Source organism: Nerophis lumbriciformis, linkage group LG27 (genome assembly GCF_033978685.3).
Source record: "Nerophis lumbriciformis linkage group LG27, RoL_Nlum_v2.1, whole genome shotgun sequence".
Classification (NCBI taxonomy): Eukaryota; Metazoa; Chordata; class Actinopteri; order Syngnathiformes; family Syngnathidae; genus Nerophis; species Nerophis lumbriciformis.
The window spans coordinates 1,026,387-1,050,634 of record NC_084574.2 but is presented as its reverse complement, the minus strand read 5'-3'; the positions used below and the strand labels follow the sequence as shown (position 1 = coordinate 1,050,634).

The 24,248-nt window shown below is 39.0% G+C and overlaps 1 protein-coding gene across 1 annotated transcript; it reads left to right on the top strand.

The window, feature by feature from the left end:
- The first annotated feature begins 2,853 nt into the window (after positions 1-2,853).
- dnaja1 (DnaJ heat shock protein family (Hsp40) member A1) lies at positions 2,854-23,807 on the top strand. The gene is made up of 9 exons (XM_061923075.2): positions 2,854-2,984; positions 5,549-5,700; positions 10,739-10,928; positions 13,853-13,957; positions 17,519-17,746; positions 17,813-17,927; positions 22,496-22,611; positions 22,675-22,775; positions 22,862-23,807. Exons 2-9 carry the CDS (start codon positions 5,569-5,571, stop codon positions 23,093-23,095), a joined length of 1,221 nt encoding a protein of 406 aa, XP_061779059.1. The 5' UTR covers positions 2,854-2,984; positions 5,549-5,568; the 3' UTR covers positions 23,096-23,807.
- The last annotated feature ends 441 nt before the right edge of the window (positions 23,808-24,248 follow it).

The window sequence follows — 24,248 nt, the reverse complement described above, 5'->3', positions numbered from 1 at the left end:
GCAGCCTCTTTTATTCTATGTTCCAAATTTTAATTATTTACTGAACTTGTGTGAACCTATGGCTTTGCACTTTGTTATATATATATATATATATATATATATATATATATATATATATATATATATATATATATATATATATATATATATTGCATTCTATTTTAGTTACTTTATTGAGTTAACAACCCCCTCGCGCTGTTTTGTACAGTTTTCTTTTACTGTTTTTGTACTATTTTTGTACTTATTTTGATTATTATTATTTCTCAATTGTTTGTAAATGTTGTAATTTATAAATAAAGGTTTATAAAATTAAATATATATATATATATATATATATATATATATATATATATATATATATATATATATATATATATATATATATATATATATATATATATGTATGTGTGGGGAAAAAATCACAAGACTATTTCATCTCTACAGGCCTGTTTCATGAGGGGGGGTACCCTCAATCATCAGGAGATTTTAATGGGAGCATTCGCATACCATGGTTTATATAGGGCACAGAGTGGGTGGGTACAGGCTGGCGTAGGGGCGTGGTGATTGGCTCATGTGTTACCTAGGAGGTGTTTCCGTCTATGGCGGCATGCTGTTACAATTTCGCTGCGCTTGTTGAGGGATGACAGGTCTGGACGGTAAATGATAAACAGTTTCTCTTTCAAGCATAGGTTGCATCTTTTATTACCACTATTGTAAGGTGTGCTGGATGCAAGAATTTGCCATGTTATTGAATATTCAACATTATTGTCTTTGAGGTCCCAAATGTGTTTGCTGAGTTCTGTGGTATTTCGCAGGTTTTTGTTCCTGAAAGAAGCCTTGTGATTGTTCCATCTGGTTTTGAATTCTCCCTCGGTTAATCCTACATATGTGTCGGATGTGTTAATGTCCTTGCGTATTACCTTAGATTGGTAGACAACTGATGTTTGTAAGCACCCCCCATTGAGAGGGCAATCAGGTTTCTTTCGACAGTTACAGCCTTTGTTGGTTTTGGAGTCGCTCTGTCTGGGGGCCGACGGCTCATTTGCAATTGTTTTGTTGTGGTTTGAGATGATTTGTCGTATATTGTTCATGCAGCTGTAGCTCAATTTAATGTTGTTCTTGTTGAATACTTTTCTTAGAGTGTTGTCTTTGGGAAAGTGTTTGTCAATCAGATTGAGGAATTTGTGTCCAATGTTAGTTGAGACGTTTTTGCTGTATGGGGGGTTGTACCAGATGATGTCGTTTCGTTTTCTGTTCTTTTTTGGCTGGTTTCCTGGCGTGGGTTCATAGGTGAGGGTGAAATTGTATCCGCTTTCATCAAGGGCTTTTTGGTACGGGGGGGTTGCTTGGTCAAATTCAGCTTTGCTAGATGACAGCATCGATAGCCTTTTATTGATTCCGGTAGGTATTCTTTTCGTGGTGGGTGGTTGCTGTCATGGTGCACGTATTGGAGTGTTGTGTTGGGTTTCGTGAATGGTTGGTAGCTGTTATTTCTCAGGTTGAAAGTGACGTCAAGGAAGTTGACGGTTTGCTTGTTGGCTTCAATCGTGATCCGTAGGCCGTTCTCTTTGAAAATTTGGCATATGCGCTTCTTGGTATTCTCGCTGCTCCTTGGCGAGGCGCGACACACTGCCAGTCCGTCATCACGGTAAATACCAAGGTTCAGATTGAGGCTAGCGAGATATATATATATATATATATATATATATATATATATATATATATATATATATATATATATATATATATATATATATATATATGTATGTATGTATGTATGTATATATTGCTTTCTATTTTAGTTACTTTATTGAGTTAACAACCCCCTCGCACTGTTTTGTACAGTTTTTTTTTACTGTTTTTGTACTATTTTTTTACTTATTTTGATTATTATTATTTCTCAATTGTTTGTAAATGTTGCAATTTATAAATAAAGGTTTATAAAATTCAATATATTTATATACATATAAATACAATTAAAAACCTAAGTTGCATGACCAACCCCCTGGCGCTGTTTTTGTTTTGTTTGTTTTTTTACTGTTTTTGTACTTATTTTGATTATTATTATTTCTCAATCGTTTGTTAATGTTGCAATTTATAAATAAAGGTTTATAAAATTAAAAAATAAATAAACCTAAGTCGCATGATTTAGAAATCTACGTTAAAACACTCTCTACCTCTAACAACCAAAAAGCTGTGAAAACGATGATGCTGTGTTCCAAATTTAAATTATTTACTGAACTTGTGTGAGCCTACGGCTTTGCACTTTGTTATGTGTGTATATTTTGTATTCTATTTTAGTTACTTTATTGAGTTTACAACCCCCTTTCGCTGATATTGTACTGTTTTTGGCGCAGTGGAGAGTGGCCGTGCGCGACCCGAGGGTCCCTGGTTCAATCCCCACCTAGTACCAACCTCGTCATGTCCGTTGTGTCCTGAGCAAGACACTTCACCCTTGCTCCTGATGGGTGCTGGTTAGCGCCTTGCATGGCAGCTCCCTCCATCAGTGTGTGAATGTGTGTGTGAATGGGTAAATGTGGAAGTAGTGTCAAAGCGCTTTGAGTACCTTGAAGGTAGAAAAGCGCTATACAAGTACAACCCATTTATCATTTATCATTTATTTGTACGTTTTTTGTACTTGTGTTGATTATTATTATTTCTCTTTTGTTTGTAAATGTTGCAGATTATAAATGAAGGTTTATAACAAATTTAAAAACAATTTTTTTTTAAAAGACACGTTGCAGGCGAATAAACCAAAAAAAATAATACAATAATAAATAAAAACATAGGTCGCTTTTTGATTACGTCAATGTTGTTTACTCCTGACCTGTCCTTAAATCGCATGTTGATTACGTCAATGTTAGTCCCCTTAAATCGCATATTGATGACGTCAATGCAGCGCTATGCCCATGTCTGGGTGAACATTCTGGAATTTTGACCGGCGCTCGACCTTTTAGCCGTTTGAAATTGTTTCTTCTGTTAAGGTTGGTGCTTATTGTTACAATCGTACGTGTTTTGTGAATGTGTGTGTCTTGATTCAGTCGGTGGAAAAAACCTTGATAATGTTAGCACTGTAGCTTGGCTAGCGTGTTAGCTGTAGCCGTGCAGGGCCGTAGAGACGAGTCACTGTTTTTTATCACTCTTAATATTCTATCTACATACTATTACATATGAGTTGAAAAAAATCATTTTTGGCTGTCGCCTGAAGTGTATATGCGTTTATGGGCTTCTTTGGGAATTTCCAAGTAAATGCGAATTAAACGAGTAACGGTGTGCGAGTAGAAGTATTTCATTGCATTTAAAATCGTACATTGTTTATTTTGGACGTATACTTCAAATGTTCGTTATTAGCTGTGATAAATGTCACAATGTTCAATCATGTCAATTATTTTAGAGGCACTAAAAGTGTTTGGCAAGTTGTTGCATCAAATGGTGTGGGTTTCAGTTTCATTTCCGTGTCATCACAATCTTTTTTTTTCTTTTTTTTAATTTATTTTTTATTAATTGTTTTCCAAACATAACACCAGCCAAAACATATAATAAACAGAGGAAAAACAAAACACACACGACAAAGCAAATAAAACCAAACAAAACAAAACACTCGCACAAACATTCACACATCCATTGAGAGAAGCTTACATGAACTAGAGGAAATCCTAAATGAAAATAAATTAAAATAATAACAACAACAAAAATAGCTAATAATTCATACATTAACCCAGTGTTTTTCAACCTTTTTTTGAGCCAAGGCACAATTTTTGCATTGACAAAATGCGGAGGCACACCACCAGCAGAAATCATTAAAAAACGAAACTCAGTTGACAGTAAAAAGTTGTTGTCACAATTGTTGGATATGACTTGAAAGCATAACCAAGCATGCATCACTATAGCTCTTGTCTCAAAGTAGGTGTACTGTCACCACCTGTCACATCACGCCCTGACTTATTTGGAGTTAATTGCTGTTTTCCTGTGTGTAGTGTTTTACTTCTTGTCTTGCGCTCCTATTTTGGTGGCTTTTTCTCTTTTTTTGGTATTTTCCTGTAGCAGTTTCATGTCTTCCTTTGACCATTTGACTTCCTTTTCTTAGGGCAGGGGTCGGCAACCTTTACCACTCAAAGAGCCATTTTGACCCGTTTCACAAATTAAAGAAAACAATGGGAGCTACAAAACTCTTTTTAAATTTAAAATGAAATAACACTGCATACAAAGTTTTTTTTTTGCTTTGTGCTATGTATAAACCAGGGGTCTCAGACCCGCGACCCGCACCTTAATATGAAAATATAATGTTTTATATGAATGCCGCTTGACAGCGTCATACTTGCCAACCCTCCCGATTTTTCAGGGAGACTCCCGAATTTCAGGGCAACTTTTCTCTCGAATGTCTGCTGATTTTCACCCAAACAATAATAATAAGGGCGTGTCGCGATGGCACTGCCTTTAGCGCTCTCTGCAACCTGTACAAACAGCGTGACAGCCCAGTTAGATGTTATATGAGGCCTCTGCAGACACACATGAGTGACTGCAAGGCATACTTGGTCAACAGCCATACAGGTCACACTGCGTCGGTTGAGGTGGCCACACTTTTTCTGCAGGCCAGCTACTTTTCAATGTACCAAGTGGAGGTGATCTACCTCATTCATATATAACAGTTATATTGATTTATTTTGGTGTCTTTTTCTCTTTTTTTGGTATTTTCCTGTAGCAGTTTCATGTCTTCCTTTGAGCGATATTTCCCGCACCTACTTTGTTTTAGCAATCAAGAATATTTCAGTTGTTTTTACCCTACTTTGTAGGGACATTGTTGATTGTCATGTCATGTACGGATGTACTTTGTGGACGCCGCCTTTGCTCCGCAGTAAGTCTTTGCTGTCGTCCAGCGTTCTGTTTTTCTTTACTTTGTAGCCAGTTCAGTTTTAGTTTTGTTCTGCATAGCCTTCCCTAAGCTTCAATGCCTTTTCTTAGGGGCACTCACCTTTTGTTTATGTATGTTTTAAGCATTAGACACCTTTTTACCTGCACGCTGCCTCCCGCTGTTTCTGACATTTACAACGCAATTAGCTACCTGCTGCCACCTACTGATATGGAAGAGTATTACACGGTTACTCTGCCGAGCTCAACAACAACACATCATTTGCAGACTATAATTACTGCTTTGCAAAAAACATTTTTAACCCAAATAGGTGAAATTAGATGATCTCCCACGGCACACCAGACTGTATCTCACGGCACACTAGTGTGCCGCGGCACAGTGGTTGGAAAAACACTGCATTAACCATCTGACCAAACCACCAGTCTATTGACTTTTGCAGTCAAGATATTTCATCACAGGGCCCCAGGAGTCCTCCCGTTTTCTTTGAGTGGATTGTCTGCTGTATCGCCATTTCTCCATATGTATAACTGGAACAAGTTCATGTAGCCAATTTAGAAAGGATGGAGGAGTTGGAGGTCATCACAATCTTTAACAAGAAAAAAATGCTGATTAAAATTACCATTCCATTGAAATTGAATTACGGCATGTAATGTTTCCTCTACCTCTGCTTCTTCTAAGGTTATCATCTCAAGGTAAACATGGTGAAGGAAACGGCTTTCTATGATATATTGGGTGTGAAAGCCAACGCCACTCCCGACGAACTCAAAAGGGCTTATCGCAAACTCGCTCTCAAATATCATCCTGACAAAAACCCTGCAGAAGGAGAGAAGGTAAGAAGTGGACTGCTATTTTGTGCCATATATTCTGTGTGGTAGGGCTGGGCGATATGGCTGAAAACTTCATCCCAATATATTTTATTGGTATTTTTATAACCCATCTAAAATGAGGATCAAAAGGGAAAAAATTAAATATACATTTTTATTTTAGAAATGTAATCCTCCTCTGATTATGATCCCCTCAACCATTAAGGCAGAAAAGGAAATGTCAACGCCATCCATCCATTTTCTACTGCTTGTCCCTTTTGGGGTCGCGGGGAGTGCTGGAGCCTATCTCAGCTGCATTTGGGCGGAAGGCGGGGTACACCCTGGACTAGGGATGTCCCGATCCGATATTTGGATCGGATCAACCGCCAATATTTGCCAAAAAATGTGTATCGGCAAGGCATGGGAAAATGCCGATCCAGATCCAGTTTAAAAAAAAACTCCGGTCCGTGTTTTCCAACGCACCGATTTAAATAATACATTCCACTTTTCTGCTGCTACCTAATTTCAGTTCCGCCTTTTCCAGCACACCTTCCACACATCCACAGGTCTGTGGATTCTCACGCAGTTGCTTTTAGCTGCTGGCATTACACGACAGGCTCTTCTCACTCTTTCCTGTCTCTCCCTCTCACAGACAGCAAGTGCACCTTCTTACACACGTCACATACTGTCACGACATACGTCACATATTATCACGACATACGTCACATACGTATACGTCCTCTCCCAGCACAGAGGTAGCAGCATGGCTAACGCTAGCTGTGATGCTAGCGCAGCCGTGTGACCAACGTTCTCTCTAAGGTGCGCGCTGCTCAAGCGTCCTCTGCGCATAGCAATTATATGCCACGCACAAAATCAAATAAAAAAATAAGCGCATAACAATTTTCGACACACGGACACGACAGAGAAAACAGTTTTCGTCATCATTGTTCAAATATTGTGAGGTCTGTCGAGAGGCTTATCTCCATTCGGTGCCACACGTCCACACCATCAAAATGCCGAGGCAAACATTTCCACATCAACACCGTATGAAAAAATTTGTAATTTTTTTAGTTGTGATTTCCTTCTCTGCATGAAAGTTTAAAAGTAGCATATATTAATACAGTATGAAAGAGAATGTTTTAATGTAGACATGCAAGCCTTGAAAGAACATTTTGAAAATCAAGACTACATTTCCTGCAAATGGGTGCATTTCTACCCTATATTTTAACTTTAGATTTATTCTCATATCAAACTCTTTTGGCTGTCTTTTTGACACTTACATCCGGCGCCCCCCTTCAAACACTGTATTATAAATAATGTAAATAATTCAATGTGATTATCTTGTGTGATGACTGTATTATGATGATAGTATATATCTGATAGTATATATCTGTATCATGAATCAATTTAAGTGGACCCCGACTTAAACAAGTTGAAAAACTTATTGGGGTGTTACCATTTAGTGGTCAATTGTGCGGAATATGTACTTCACTGTGCAACCTACTAATAAAAGTCTCAATCAATCAATCAAAACACATAGAATCATCATACTGCTGTGATTATATGCATCAAGTGTTCATTCAAGGCTAAGGCAAAATATCGAGATATATATCGTGTATCGCAATATGGCCTTAAAATATGGCAATATTAAAAAAAGGCCATATCGCCCAGCCCTAGTTCAATGATGCCATTTCTGTTTGTCATGTATCATTTTGTCTATTTTGTGTTTATCCTTGAATAAACAGGTCAGTTTCTTGTTACCAACCATTGTGTATTATTCAAACTCCCCTAATTCAGCTGGCTAGTTGTTATCAAGAGTACTAAAACCCTTTTCAACATGAGTCTGACAACTAAGTAGGCTAAATAACTTTAAACTTTAATACATGCTCGGATAGGCCATTATCGGTCAGTATCTGTATCGGTCAGTATCGGTATCGGATCGGAAGTGCAAAAACAATATCGGTATCGGATCGGAAGTGCAAAAACCTGGATCGGGACATCCCTACCCTGGACAAGTCGCCACCTCATCACAGGGCCAACACAGATAGACAAGACAACATTCACACACTAGGGACCATTTAGTGTTGCCAATCAATGTCAACACAACCATGAAAAACACTCAAAACTATGTGAACAAAATCACATTGAACACTTGGCAACACCCTCTTAAAATGAAGGTGCAAAATAAAAGAATATGTATGAGATGCATAAGGCTGAAACGACGCGTCGACGTCATCGGTTACGTAAATACGTCGACGCCGTTTTTGTGCGTCGACGCGTCGCATATTTACGTCACACTACCGTCATGGCGGAGCGCAAAGCAGATGATGCGAGCGAAGGAAAAAAACCACGCCAAAAGTGTGGGAGTATTTCAATAAACGGCCTAATAATGTTGTAGCGGCGAACAGCTGTCTCGTCAGCTGACGCGCGAGCTCGCAACCGTGGCTGCTTAGCAACCAGCCAAACCCCACTTAATAAAATTATATTTTATCTTAGAGCACATCCGCATCCCTATTCACCTAGGCAACCCCAGGAAATGTATATAATTCGGCATTATTTCGGCCAGTCGGCTTATATGATCAGAGCCGATCAGTTTACGTTCACGCGCAGGTATAACGCGGCGTCTCATCTGCTGGTGCGCGAGCCCGGTAATTAGACAGCTTTGTCAAATCAAGGAGTACAAAAGACGCCAGCGCAGAGTGGAAAAAGGTTTAGTTCATTACAGATAACCAAGAGTTGTGCCAAAAGTGTACCAAAACCAAAAGCTGAACGGACAGCTGGTAAGATTTAATATTTCTCTTTGTGGGTGTGGCGCACCTGTTGCGCTGGTGAGATTGGGGGGGGGGGGGGGGGAGTTGTGTGCATGTAGCGTGCTTAGTCTGGAGGCTAAATACACACAGTGTTTTATGTAACTGTTGTTTAGTGTTGATATTCTTTGCTTAGTTTGATAAATGTTGGAGCAGTTTGCTTCATCGGGAGGGTGAAGTCGCTCAACTTAAAGTGTTGGATTTAACTGTGTTGGATCATTGGCTGCTGGTGAGGGCATAGAAAAAGGGGCATTTTTCTACCGGTAGACAGCGTTTAAGATTGAGTGTTTCACTGCTAAATTAATAATATATTTATATTGAATATGGATTTTAAATATGTATCTAAATAGGTGGTTAATTGGTTAGGTATTTATGTATTTGCATATTGGGTTTTCTGCTGCATTTATCTATTGTGTTTCTGGGTTTAAATGTATTTTATATGTATCTTGGTGCATTTATGTTGAGACAATTTATTTAAAATCTGTTTTAACTTAAAGGGAAAAGATGTGTCCATTTTCTTGCACTTGTTTAATGGTTAAGAGTTTGATAGCCTAATTAATAATTGTAAATTATGGGATTGATAATTGATTTTTTTACAGCATGTTAATCTTGTAGTGTTTTGTCCTTAATGGTTTTTCACCTACTAAAGAAGCTAAAGGCTACTAAAGAAGCTAAAGGCTACTAAAGGCTACTAACGACAGCTAATGACAGCTAAAGAAACTAAAGTCTACTAACACTGCTAAAGACTGCTAAAAAGACTAAAGAAGAAAAAAGAAGCTGTTTCTTGGTTGGAAAAACTGTTGCAAACTAAAGGAAAATTAAAGGAAAAAGTAACTACAGTCTGGTCTTTTGAGTGAAATCCAGAAGCCACATTCAGCATTGGTACATCCCTTCAAGTGTGGGATAAGCACAGCGAAAAAAGCAAAACACTTGACAGTTGTTGTATGCACACTGTGTCGAGCGGAAATGGCCTATCATAGCAGCACAACGGCTATGAACGAACATTTGAAAAGAAAACACCCGACAGCGTTCTTGCCATCACCATCAACTAGTCAATCGTCCGCGTGAGTATACATTGTCATCATTACACAAAAACATGAATGTGTCATTTGTATCTGCGTTGTAAATTCATAAACTAAAACACTGTTTCGCTCTGAGGCGCGTTTGGCGTGCCTGTTCAGTGTTTACAAAGACGTGCTCCTCTTTAACGCTAACGTTAATTAGTTGTGCAAATACCTTTTACAACATTAACAGTTACATATACTATGTACAAACCAACAATTAACTTTCACTTTAATCATACTATCATTGTTGTGTTATTAAGCAAAATAAGCAATACTTTTACTTTAGAAATGCTTATACTATTGCAGAATATTAAGATTTGCACTGGATGTTTACTTTTATATTTGCACATTAAAAAGCAAATAAGCTACTTTTAATTGTGTTAAATGTTAAAAGTTTTAAATGTTTACATTGTTACAGAATATTTTGTCATGTTGTTGTCAATGTTGACTGAGTGGCCATACTTTTTTTTTTGTAAATAAAAGTCATGCCTTTTGAAAAAACTGGCCTACATTTATTTTTTCATCTTCATTTTAAATAAAAAAATAATCGGTAAAAGGAAAAATAATCTATAGATTAATCTATAGATTAACCGATTAATCGGAAAAAAAAATCTATAGATTAACCGATAGAAAAATAATCGTTAGCTGCAGCCTTAGAGATGCATAATAAAGTGTGAACATGTAAACATATTGTCTGCAGGTTTAGTTCCGGGAAGTTTTAGCTGTGCTCTAAAAGGTGAGCGCGGCTAAATTGGTGTGGTATTAGCGGTTTTGCATCATTTACAGGCCACATTGGTCGGACTACAGTCGGTCTTTGAAAACTGACATACTCTCAGGTAACGTTTCCTGTCTTGTCCACAATTTCTTTGCTCTCTGCGGCAGTCATTTGTAGTTTCTCTTCCCACGCCATGTAAAGAATCAACCGTGAGACGACAAGATGGCGCAACCGTACGTGATACTGTTAGTTGATTGGCTGATGGCGTGCCTTTTTGTTCATGCAACCAACATTGCTTTGCGACTTCCGGTTTCTTCCGACAAAGAAAGAGGAAAAAAATAATAGGACGCATTTTTAGTTAACATTAATTACGTGTCGATAGCGATAGAAATTGGTGTCGTTTTATCAGCCAGCCCTGCTGTGTGCCTCTGTATTTACTGCATGTCTCATCCCGTTTGTGTTTGACATACCCTTTGTAGTTCAAGCAAATCTCACAGGCGTACGAAGTCTTGTCAGATGCTAAGAAAAGAGACATTTATGACCGTGGAGGAGAAAAGGCCATAAAAGAAGGAGGTGGTGGCGGCGGAGGAGGAGGAAGCTTTGCATCACCAATGGACATCTTTGACTTGTTTTTTGGAGGCGGGAGTCGGATGCACAGAGAAAGAAAAGGTACAGACACATGCCCTGCAAAAAGTCAGTGTTCAAAAACAAATACAAAAATGAGGGGTATTTTATTTGAACTAAGCAAAATTATCTGCCAATAGAACAAGAAAATTTGGCTTGTCAAGAATTTCCAAAACAAGTCAAATTAGCTAACCTCAATGAACCCAAAAATAGCTTAAAATAAGTATATTCTCACTAATAACAAGTGCACTTTTCTTGGTAGAAAAAAAAAGAGACCTTTTTGCTCAATATGTTGAAAAATATTCTTAAATGGAGTAAATGCTAGTGCCATTATCTTGACATAATGATATTACATTTCTTGAAACCAGCAAACTTTTTCTAAAAACTAATGTATTGTTCTTAATGGAAAGGCAACAAGGCAAGCGCTTGTTACTCTCGGGGTCTCCTAGCCGCTCAGGCAAATCATATTGTCTAAAAATGCATTTTTCCATGGATAACATGACATCATCGCGCCAAGTGCGTGCTCTTTCAGTCAATTACATACCTGCCAACTACTCCAGTTTTCCCGTAATTAGTACGGTTTTCATCAACCTATTCCGGGTTACGGTTGCAGTGATAAAAAATACGGTTTTTCATTAATTAAATTGTATTTATTTTTTAAAAGTTTTATTCAGGAAATCGCGTAACAACAATGACAATCGACACTGCTTCCCGTAACTTCATATCGAGCCATTCCGAATGCCATGCGCGAGGCTATTTATAGCACCGCTGCCAAGCACGAGGCACCTGTTGCCATTGTTTCCAAACGAGCAAACGATCATGGAATCAGCCGGAGAAAAATCGCAAACGAGTCTTAAACCGAAAAGAAAACTGCAGTCATTCCGTGAAGAATATTCAAAAGCCTATCCGGGAATAATTATCCGTTCCAAAAAGGGTGAAAACTACGCGAATTGCACCTTGTGCAGACAAGATTTTTCGATCGGACACGGAGGAATTAGCGATGTAAAAGACCACGTTGGGACATAAAAACACAAGTCTAATGCCGTTGCTAGCGAGAAAGGTATCCTCACTTGCTTAGCAAGGATGAAAAGAAAGAACTTGAGGAAGAATTCATCACCTTCCAGTGTGATCCTCTTACCCCTGCAGATCAATCTGATAGAATAAATTTGGATTTTAGCCACAAAAAGGTAATGACACCAATGTTATCTATTGGAATTGTTTAGTACTGTTATACTGTTAAAAGTGTTTATACTATTTATGCTTTCAAGTCCAAGTTGAAGAAATCTTGTTAAATGTTGACAGCATAACTACCAAAATACAGAAGTATGTCCTTAATATTTTTGCAGTGCTATTTCTGTTGAAAAGTTCAAATGATTACATTAGAGATGTGATGTGCCACTTTTCAAGTGTCTGATGGCTTCAATTCATTTTCATTCATTTTTCATATTTTGAATTATTTTGAAAGGCTTACAAAAAAACTACATTTGAATTGTAATTCCATGCTATTGACAGGACTATTAATTTTAATGAAGTTAGCTTACCATGTTTACAGTATGATAATTGTGATAGAAATGTGAATTTTAGGCACAGAATATTTTTTACAATTGAACAAGGCAGTAGATTATACAAGCTTGGACAGAAAGTTAATAATGACACCAATTTTTTTTTTAATGGAATTGTTTAGTACTGTTTTACCATTTGTTTACTGTAAAAAGTGTTTATACTTTCAATGAACAAATTGAAGTCTTGTGAAAGGTTGACAGGATAACTGGCATTAACTGTCAAAATAATTTCAAACTATTGAAGTTAGCTTACAGAATAAACATGTCAATCAACCCATATGATTTTTGCTGTAATATTTTTGTTTTGAAAAGTCACTGTGACTGATAGAAAAGTGATGGTTTTAGCAACATTTTAACCTGTCTGAATGCTAATAATCATTTTGCGTCGGGGGCGAAGCCTGAACCCCCCACCAGGACTTTGTCCTGGACCTACCGGGGCCTGCGGCCCCTGGACCCTGGCTACTAGGTTTTTCTGATTTCAAAAGTTGGCAGGTATGATATGTTGAAAAATATTCTTAAATGAAGTAAATGCTAGTGCCATTATCTTGACATAATGATATTACATTTCTTGAAAGCAGCAAACTTATACTAAAAACTAATTTATTGTTCTTAATGGAAAGGCAACAAGGCAAGCGCTTGTTACTCTCGGGGTCTCCTAGCCGCTCAGGCAAATCATATTGTCTAAAAATGTATTTTTCCATGGATAACATGACATCATCGCGCCAAGTGCGTGCTCTTTCAGTCAATTAGTGCGCATATATACAGCCCGGCCCCCAGCCAAAATGTTTAATTGTCATTTTGAGGTTCTGTTCAAAATAGTTAGAATGTCAAATGTTGAAATATTAACTGTCAGTTTACTGTACTGTGCCAACTGTACTACTATATGAGTACATATTTTCTCTTGTTTCATTGAAAATAAAACAGCAAAGTCGATTTGGCTGTCATCTGTTTGAATTATGAGACACAATTGTGTCAATCATGATTATTTATTTCATGCTTGAAATAAGAAATGATGACTTTAAAAAAGTAGTTTTATACTTGTGAGTGTTGATGACACAGCTTTGCAACACTTGATATTCTAGTTTCAAGCATGTTTTACTCAATATAGGTCATCAAATCTCAGCAACAAGCTGTAATATCTTACTGAGATCATTTAGGAGCAAAACACTTAAAACAAGTAAAACACTCTAACATAAAATCTGCTTAATGAGAAGAATGATCTTATTAGAAGAAAATAAGCAAATATCAGCCTTATTTGAGATATTGCATCTTACTTAGATTTCACTTTTTGCAGTGTACCATGTACATATTGTTTTGTCTTTACTTTTGAACTGTGGATCAGTACACATTGCTGAAGAATTAAAAAAAATCTATATATCAGTTGCTGATTTCTTCCTCCCCCTGCAGGGAAGAACATCGTGCACCAGATTTCAGTGACGCTTGATGATCTTTACAATGGCGCCACCAGGAAATTGTCTGTTCAGAAGAATACCATTTGTGAGAGATGTGAAGGTACATTCTAGCCTATGATTAGCACATGCGTTGAGTTTCTCTAATATCATTGTATTTATAATGCACTTTATAGTTTTAACAAATCTCAAAGTGCAACAATGGGTATTAAAAACAAGTATAATTAAAGCTGCAAGCAGCGTTGGTCGGGCCCGCGTATTTGGCAGGTGCTAGTCCTAAATGTCCCAATACTTTTGTCCAGTGATAGTCATAAGTGTCCCAATACTTTTGTCTACTTTTAGTCTGAAGTGTCCCAAGACTTTTGTCTCGTGTACCTACCTTGTCAGCATTGTGTGGGCACGTTGGTGCTTCCTGCTTTTAAGCAGCCATCTTAAAAAAACAGCAGCGCAGCGGGTCTTTGAAGGCTCATAAAATCAAAACCGGAGCAGTTAGAAAAATTCTTTCGATAACTTTTATTTGGACGGGTTCAATCTCTCTCCTGTGTTAGTTTGAAGGCGAAACGACAAACGCGCTCAGAGGAGATAGTTTTTTAAGGAAGGTGACCGGTTTTTACAAGAAATTTGTGTTGAAGGGGGAATAGCAAACTTCCTGTAGATTTCTGCTGGGGGTTGTCAATTTATGAAATGTAGGTCTAAGTGAGACCTACGGAGAGGTTTTTGTTTCATGTCTGTCCGACCTTCCCAGTGGGAGTTACAGGCAGTTTTGTAATTTTTTTCTTCCGAGGAGCAGTTCTTTCTCCGTTTTATTCAAAAATTGCTGTAGAGCGCAATTTTGAGATTTGGGGTTAGGTTTTTTTATTAGATCGCAATTTTTGCCAGTCCTGATGTGTGTATTAAGTTCGGTGAGTTTTGAAGCATGTTAAGGGGGTCAAATTACAGCTCAAAGAGGCAAAAGTTACTGTTTTTAGTACATTTTTGTCTTGAAGGGGGAATTGCCAACTTCCTGTTGATTTTTGCCCGAGGAAATTAATTAATGAAAAGTAGGTCTAAGTAAGACCTACATAGAGGTTTTTGTTTCATGTCTCTACAACATTCGTACTGGGAGTTATAAGCAGTTTTCTTTCTAGGGGGCGCTAGAGCGCAGTTTTGGGGTTTGGTTTTTTGATAAAAAGTTTTGCCGTATATTACTGATGTGTGTGTAAAATTTGGTGAGTTTTGAAGCATGCTAAGGGGGTCAAATTACAGCGCAAAGTTGCGGAAGAATAATAATAATAAAACCTTACAAATTCAATAGGTCCTTATGTCCCATTGCATAAGGACTCCCTGTGGGAGTCCTTATGCAATGGGCCATGCGGGCCCTAAAAACAGGAAGGTGAGCCATAAAATATTAAAAACAACTTAAAAGAGCTTAGGAGGGGAATGTGCTGTTGAAAAGAGAGTTGTTTTTTTTAAGGACTCCACTGTCTGTGGGGTTTTGTTGTGGTTTGGGAGAATGTTCCAGGGGCAGGGTGCAGATGAGCAGAGGGCACGGTCCCCCCTCATACACAGCTTGGTTCTGGGTGTGAGACAGTTTGATTTGCTGGACCAGGGGTGTCTGGAGCTGGTTTAAGGGGTTCAAAGTTCTTTCAGATGGGATGGGGCGTTGCCATGGATGCACTGATGGGTGAGGAGGGAGATTTTAATATTGGATTGTGTCTTGTATGGGGAGCCAGTGAAGACCAAGCCGAGGATTGCCTGATAGGATGGTATAGCCCAGAGGGATCCAAAGTGCGGCCCGCAGCACAATTGTTAGCATTCTAACATTAGCATGTTGGCTTTTTTTGATAATTTTGCAGGTACACACCTCACCTTCAAATATTTTGGTACTTGATGAACGATACCTTTTTAGTATGCCAGCTTTGTTTTAGTTAATGATTGACATGATTGAACATTTTGATGCAAGCTAATGTTAGCAGGCTAGCCTAGAAAAAAATTCAAATACACACCTCAAAGTAATATATTTCGATAATTGACGCATGTCACAATTAGCATTTATGCATACTGACATTAACATGCTAGATTTTTTTTTTATAGCTAATTTAGCAGATATAAACCTCAGTGTCATATTTTGGTACTTCACAAATTTTAACTGTAAACATTCTATTGTTAGCATCATACCGTTACTCTGCCAGCTTTTTTTAACTCAATTTGCGCATATTTCTTTGTAATTTGATGCTATCTGGCTAGCATGCTAACTGTTAGCATTTCAGTTTTGGCTGTTCAGCATTCATACAAAAATTCTACTGAAATTGCATTTTCTAGTTCTTTTTTTATAAGAAAAATCTGTATATTGTACTGATTTTGAAGGTGAAAACTATCCAAATGGCCCCCTCATTCTTTGATTTTATCAGTCTGTGGCCCCTCAAAGGAAACAGTTATTGTTAGCATTCTAACACACAATTGTTAGCATTCTGACATTAGCATGCTGGCTTTTTTTGATAATTTTGCAGGTATACGCCTCACCTTCAAATATTTTGGTACTTGATGAGTATGCTAGCTTTTTTTTAGTTAATTGTGTAGGTATACACTTCAGTCATATTGTTACTTGATGCAAGCTAATGTAAGCAGGCTAGCCTAAAAAAATTCAGGTACACACCTCAAAGTAATATATTTCGGTAATTGACGCATGTCACAATTAGCATTTATGCATGCTGACATTAACATGCTAGATTTTTTTTTTTTAGCTAATTTAGCCGATATAAACCTCAGTGTCATATTTTGGTACCGGTACTTCACAAATTTTAACTGTAAACATTCTATTGTTAGCATCATACTGTTACTCTGACCGCTTTTTTAACTCAATTTGCGCATATTTTGTAATTTGATGCTAACTGTTAGCATTTCAGTTTTGGCTGTACAGCATTCATACAAAAATTCTACTGAAATTGCATTTTCTAGTTCTTTTAAAGAATATATCACACCTCAAAGTAATATATTTCGGTAATTGACGCATGTCACAATTAGCATTTATGCATGCTGACATTAACATGCTTTTTTTTTTTTTTTTTTTTAGCTAATTTAGTGGATATAAACCTCAGTGTCATATTTTGGTACTTCACACATTTTAACATTCTATTGTTAGCATCATACTTTTACTCTGCCAGCTTTTTAAACTCAATTTGCAGCAGGCCGGTTCTGGACACAAACACTGATACGAGACGACTCGCTTTGCACAGATAGAAAAGTACAACTTCAGCACAATTGATAATAACTATAGCAACGGCCTTTAAGCATAAGAGTTGTGTGATAACTTGGACATAATTATTCTAACATAAAGACACTTCACCCTTGCTCCTGTTTTGTTCTAAGGGCTCTTGTTTGTCGGCTCACAGAGCAGTTTTGGCCAGTTCCTTATCTGTTTTGAAGAAGCAGCTGCGCTCCTTTCTACATAAGCGGACTCTTTTTGTTTGTGTTTAGACCTCGCTTGCTGATGCTACTGTCGCATTGTAAGAGCTGGTCTCCTGAAGCTTTAGTAAAACGTGGTATTGTACCATTCTGTCTCTGGGGTCCTTTTTACTCAACATATATGTCATCCAAAAGAACTTGGGATTGATCTGTGTGTTTTATTCCCTGAGAGGAAGACTGGTTGCGTGCAACAACATCTTATTTCATGGTGTGTTGTCAGGTCGCGGCAGTCGTAAAGGGGCCGCCCAGATGTGCATGACGTGCCACGGTACGGGCATGCAGGTGCGCGTGCACCAACTCTTGCTGGGTATGGTCCAGCAGGTGTCCACAGTGTGTCACAGCTGCCAAGGCCAAGGGCAGCGAATCAGCCAGAAGGACCGCTGCAAAGCCTGCGCGGGTCGGAAGATCCTGCGACAGAAGAAGATCCTGGAGGTGCACATTGACAAGGGTGAGAAGCCCACGCTCGGAGAGGAAAAGATGGACAGCAACTAAAGCCTCAATGCGATGTGCACAGGAATGAAAGATGGGCAGAAGATACTGTTCCAGGGGGAGGGAGACCAGGAGCCGGGACTTGAGCCAGGTGACATCATCATTGTCCTGGACCAGCAGGAACATCCACAATTCACCAGGTAATGGTTTCTCTCAGTGTATTGGTCCTCACAGCCAACTGGAATAGAATACAATAAAATGCTTTTTTATTGTTGCTATGTAAAATAAGTTTAAAAGCCACTCCGATTTACTTTTTACACCAGGAGTGCCCATTACGTGGATGGTGAGCTAATGGTGGAGGGTGTGTCAGTCCAGGCTTAAAAAAAAATAGACCTAAAAATGATCAAGATGTCACTTGATTGACATTCAAGGCACCCGAGGGTCTTGTGAGATGACGCTGGCTGCTGCCAGATCATTATTAAGAAAAAATGACCGACAGGAAGGCCAGAAACACTTTTTATTTCAACAGACTCTCGCGCCGTACCTGACGTCAAAACTCTAAAGACCGACAGCCCAGTTCCTGTCTTCACAATAAAATGAATTCTCGCGCCGTACCTGCCGTCAAAACTCTTACGACCGACCACGCAATTCCTGTCTTCACAATAAAAAGCATCCTGCCTGCGCTAACAAAATAAGAGTCAGCTTTTCATTTAATCAACTAACAGGAGTCATTGGGAAAAGATGGAAACAAATAATTAATTATGGAACTACTGAATTATTAGTTTGTAAACCTCTAATAAGAAATTCGAGTTGGCAAAAAGGAACTAAAATAAATAGAAAAATATATAATTTTTATTGAATAAAGAAATCTTTGAAGGCTGCCCCATACAACACATTTGGAAAATAGGAGGACTTTTTTGACTGCCCGTTGCCGTGGGATGCCATATTCAAACTACCGTATTTTCCGCACCATAAGGCGCCCTGGGTTATAAGCCGCGCCTTCAATGAACGGCATATTTCAAAACTTTGTCCACCTATAAGCCGCCCCGTGTTATAAGCCGCATCTAACTGCGCTAAAGGAATGTCAAAAAAACAGTCAGATAGGTCAGTCAAACTTTAATAATATATTAAAAACCAGCGTGATGTGGGCGCGCACGGAGTCTTATATCAACATGGACGGAGCTGCGTGAAAAAAGCCACCCGGCCTCTTCGCGTAAACTTAAACTTACCTTAACCACTCGCTCATCTTTTCTTCATCCATCCATCCCTTCGAGTTAGCTTTTATGATGACGCCGGCTGGAAAGGTCTCTTTTGGCAAGGTCTTCCTTTTGAATATCACCATGGGTGGAAGTTTCTGGCCATTAGCATGGCAAGCTAGAACCACAGTGAAGGATGACTTCTCATTCCCTGTGGTGCGAATATTCACCGTACGTGCTCCCGTTGTATCCACAGTGCGGTTCACAGGAATATCAAAAGTCAGTGGAACCTCGTCCATGTTGATAATGTTCTCTGGCCGGATCTTTTTTTCAGCTATCTTGTTTTTACAATATGCACGGAAAGTAGCCAGCTTTTCTTGAAAGTCTTTAGGCAGTTGCTGTGAAATAGTAGTCCGTGTGCGGATGGAGAGATTGCGTCTTTTCATGAACCGGATCCCTGTCGCTTAGTAGGAGCCATTTTGTGGTCTTTACAGATGTAAACACACAAAGGAAATGAAACGTAATATCCGCGCGCTTTTTCTTCTTCTACGCGGGCGGGTGGTTGCTTACAGTAGAAGAAGAAGCGCTTCCTGTTCTATGGGGGCGGGTGCTTACCTTGGCGGTTGCTTGCGTAGAAGAAGAAGCACTTCCTCTTCTACGGGGAAAAAAGATGGCGGCTGTTTACCGTAGTTGCGAGACCGAAACTTTATGAAAATGAATCTTAATATTAATCCATATATAAAGCGCACCGGGTTAAAAGCCGCACTGTCAGCTTTTGAGTAAATTTGTGGTTTTTAGGTGCGGCTAATAGTGCAGAAAATACGGTATATACATAATACTAGTATTTAGTACTTAAAATAACAATTATTGAAGTAATAGTAATAACCACTGCTCAAGTGCCAGTGCCCTTTTTCCCCTGCATGAGAAAAGTTCCACTTTTTGTCAGTCTCTTGTACAGTACGTCTCTTGCTCCCATTTTTTTGCCGGGAAGTCTAGTTTTTGTCCTATTTTCTCGGCGTCTTCCCGGTCCCGGTTTGTTTTTGCTACTGCAGCGATGGCGTCCGCTCGACAAGCCTCTGCGACACTCTGAGCGTGGCCTCAATCAAGGAGCACGCAGAGTTTCATGTACCGTGATTCAATGAAATGGATGGGCTTGAAGACAGAAAATATCTGTTTGTGTAAATATCTTGACAAATAGGAGACTTCTTATGTAAGTAAAGCTCACACATTCTCACACTTTCTGTAGCATCCGCTTTGAAAAAATGTCTCAACTTTAATCTATGTGAAGGAGCCCAGAATTTAAATGTTTGCCATATTTCAGGGTTCCTCACAAGGAACCTTACATTCTCTATAGCTGGGTCGCAATCATGTGACCTAGAAGCACATCCGGGTACTTCTGGGATTCAGGCGATGGTCTAGGGCCCCATGAGGCTACTGTTTATTTACCTGCTCGAGTGTATCGTCAAATTCGGAAGACGATGGCAGCCACTCAAAGAGCCCAAAGGCTGTTCATTGCAATGGAAGGTTTGGGCAGGGCTGTGGGATCACAAACTGTGGCGATTTCTGAACTGAATCGCAAGATGGATCACATCATGGAGAAGTTTGCTGAGAAAGAAAATTGAATTGAATTTGAGAAAAACCAGCATGGACAAATAGAGCAGGCGAGTCATTGTTTTTTTTCCTGACTGCTTGCGGAAAACAACATCCTAATTTACGATTTGACTCCCTCGAATGGCCTCGACGCTGTGTTATCAGGAACAGGCTGTTCTGAAAAACACCCCCAAGGACACCTCAACGATGGGACGCTTTTGACCTCCCTTTTTCTCAACAACACCTGGTGTCAAACTCAGATCGGCCCCAGTCCACAAAAGCATTTCAACATCACACCCAAGACAATTGGGCATACATGCACGCACCTCCCCTCCCCCAACCACGCCTTCACCACTTTGCTCCAACTCCCCCTCCCTCTGTTCCGAGTTTGTTGTGATTAAATGTAGCGTGTTTATATGTGCATTGCAAATGATTTTTTTTCCCTTGGACTCAGTCTGGACCAGAGGTGGGTAGAGTAGCCAGAAATTGTACTCAAGTAAGAGTACTGTTACTTTAGAGATTTATTACTCAAGTAAAAGTAAGGAGTAGTCACCCAAATATTTACTTGAGTAAAAGTAAAAAGTATGTTGTGAAAAAACTACTCAAGTACTGAGTAACTGATGAGTAACATACACACACATATCATATATATATATATATATATATGTATATATATATATATATATATATACACACACATTTATATATATATATATATACAGTATATAATTTATATTTATTTATTTTGCCGTTTTTGTTTACATGTTAAAGGTGTTTTAATGAATATACATGCATGTTTAACACATATAGATTCCTTTCTTTCATGAAGACAAGAATATAAGTTGGTGTATTACCTGATTCTGATGACTTGCATTGATTGTAATCAGACAGTAGTGATGATAACGTCCACGTTTTCAAATGGAGGAGAAAAAAAGTTCCTCCTTTCTGTCTAATACCACATGAAAGTGGTTGGTTTTTGGCATCTTATTTGTCCAGCTTCCATATTCGTTTTTATACACTTTACAAGAAATACATTGGCGGCAAACTCCGTAGCTTGCTAGCTTGTTTGCGCTGGCTTTCGGAGACTCTTATTTTGAAAGCGCAGGCGCGATGGAGCGGCACTTTTATTGTGAAGACAGGAACTGTGCAGTCAGTCTTTAGGCTTTTGACGGGATGTACGGGTGAAATAAAAAAGGGTCTTTTTTCCTTCACACTTTTGATTGATTGATTGAAACTTTTATTAGTAGATTGCACAGTACAGTACATATTCCGTACAATTGACCACTAAATGGTAACACCCCAATAAGTTTTTCAACTTGTTTAAGTCAGGTCATGTGACCGCCTGGCTCTGTTTGATTGGTCCAACGTCACCAGTGACTGCATCTGATTGGTGGAACGGAGTGAACGTCACCAGTGACTGTATTTGTTGAAACGCAAGCACTATGAAGGTCTGTCTGACAGACCAAAACAAACAAAGCGTGCATTAACAGATCGATAAAAAATAGTAGCGAGTAGCGAGCTGAATGTAGATAAAAGTAGCGGAGTAAAAGTAGCGTTTCTTCTCTATAAATATACTCAAGTAAAAGTAAAAGTATGTTGCAATAAAACTACTCTTAGAAGTACAATTTATCCCAAAAGTTACTCAAGTAGATGTAACGGAGTAAATGTAGCGCGTTACTACCCACCTCTGGTCTGGACCCCCTCCCTTCGGTCCAGCCTTTGACTGATATTTTTTTACTCTCAACCCCTTTCCCAATATCACCGTTTTCCCACCTTTTTTTAAGGAGCGCCGTAAAAATGGCTGCGCCGTCGGCGTTCTCGTCTTGTCTCCCTGTAACGTATGTCTGCTCTTAGTGGGACTGTGCCCAAAATGTACTTGTCAGTTCTTATGTGTCTTGTGCATGTTAAGAATTGACAATAAATCCTCTTGAATCTTGAATATAATTAAATGTCGGAACGTCCTCTACGGTTGTGGTCTCCAGGAGAGGAGAGGACTTGACCATGTCGATGGAGTTACAGCTGGTAGAAGCCCTGTGCGGTTTCCAGAAGCCCGTTCAGACACTTGACAAGCGCACCCTCCTCATCACTTCTCATCCAGGTGAGTCCGGCGACTCTGAACCTCTTTTAAGGCAACACATGCGAGAAACCTTCTCCTCCACAGGGGAACTGATCAAACCGGGCGACACCAAGTGCGTCTGCAACGAGGGGATGCCAATGCACCGCCGGCCCTTTGAGAAAGGCAAACTTATAATTCACTTTTCTGTAAGCGACGCCTCTTTACACGTCTGCTTGAATTTTGAAAAGACGGCACAGCGTTTGTAGAAATCCTGGAATTTTTTTTCCTGTAGGTGGTGTTCCCAAAAGCCAACTTCCTCCCAAAGAACAAGCTGAAGGAGCTGGAGCGCTACCTGCCGGTCAAGGAGGACGCGGAGCAGCCGGAGAGCATGGATGACGACCTGTACATCTACGCCGACCTGGAGGACTGTGACGTGGAGAATCGTAAGCGACAGCGGCATCAACACTACTACGTGGACGAGGACGACTACACCAGCACCGGAGGTGTTCAGTGCCAGACGTCCTAGACCACAACACCATTCACGTTACAAAAAGCCCAACCCTTCATCTTCTTAAATGAAGCGCCTTTTTTTGCACTTTTTTTGTTTTGTTTTGGTTTGACATTTGTCAGCTGTCCAGCTCACACACAAAGTTGTCCATGGTCATTGTTTTTTTTCAAAGGCGATGGCCAGTGGACTTTTTGTTGTCGCTGCAAAGACACTGTGGCAAAATGTGTGGTCTTCTTACGTGTCTGAACAAGGCAGCAGCATTCAAATACGATGCCAATACCAGTATGGAAGAACTCTTTTGTAGTGTTTCTAAATCCCTTCTTCAACCCAACGTGTGAACGCAAACTTGATTTTACTACATTTTATGCTATTTTACCCTTTTTAAAAGGGCTGTTTTCTAAACATTACCCGATCTTAACAAAGCCAGGCAATGGTACATTTAAAAAAAACAAAAACTAATTTATAAGAGTGTTGATTTTGGTTAACGTGCAATGTGAGTTGCCATCAGTGTGTTCAAAATGTCTGCTGTTTAAAGGTGTGAGTGACACCTCAAACATTATAGCCACCTTTTAAAAACAGCAGCATTTTATTTACTTTAGGGACCAACATGTGGGTTTTAATCATTAAGGAGGTAAAGGCCTAAAAGTTGTTATGTGAACTGACTGACTTGGTAGGTGTGGGTCTGCAGGGTGCACACCTCATACCTCAATAAAGTGATTGTCTTAAGCCACTTTGTTGTGGGGCTTCTTTTTCATTTTGATGTTTTTTTTCATCTGTTCTCCATCGTTTCAAAGAAAACACACATTGTTAGGTTTTCATTCAATCGTTTAAGGCAGTGGTTCTTAACCTGGGTTGGATGGAACACACCCGACTCATCGTGTAAATACAAACTTCTCCCTATCGGCGTATTACGGATACGGCAACAGATGACTGATTTGCAAGTGTGTCATTTGTTGTGAGTTTATGCACTGTGTTGCTTTTGTTCTTTGAACATTCAAACATTAACGAGATTGTTGCGTTCAAATGTCTACTAAGTACATAAATAGTAAGAATGTTGCGTTCAAGTGTTTACCAAGTAAAACATAAACGAGATTCTTGCGTTCAAATGTCTACTAAGTACATCAATAGTAAAAATGTTGTGTTCAAGTGTTTACCAAGTAAAATAATAGTG

Coding starts and splice junctions, on each gene's coding strand:
- dnaja1 (XM_061923075.2), top strand. CDS start 5,569: ATGGTGAAGGAAACGGCTTTCTATGATATATTGGGTGTGAAAGCCAAC. Junction 13,958..17,518: donor CATTTGTGAGAGATGTGAAG/GTACATTCTAGC, acceptor GTGTGTTGTCAG/GTCGCGGCAGTCGTAAAGGG. Junction 17,928..22,495: donor GAACATCCACAATTCACCAG/GTAATGGTTTCT, acceptor TGTGGTCTCCAG/GAGAGGAGAGGACTTGACCA.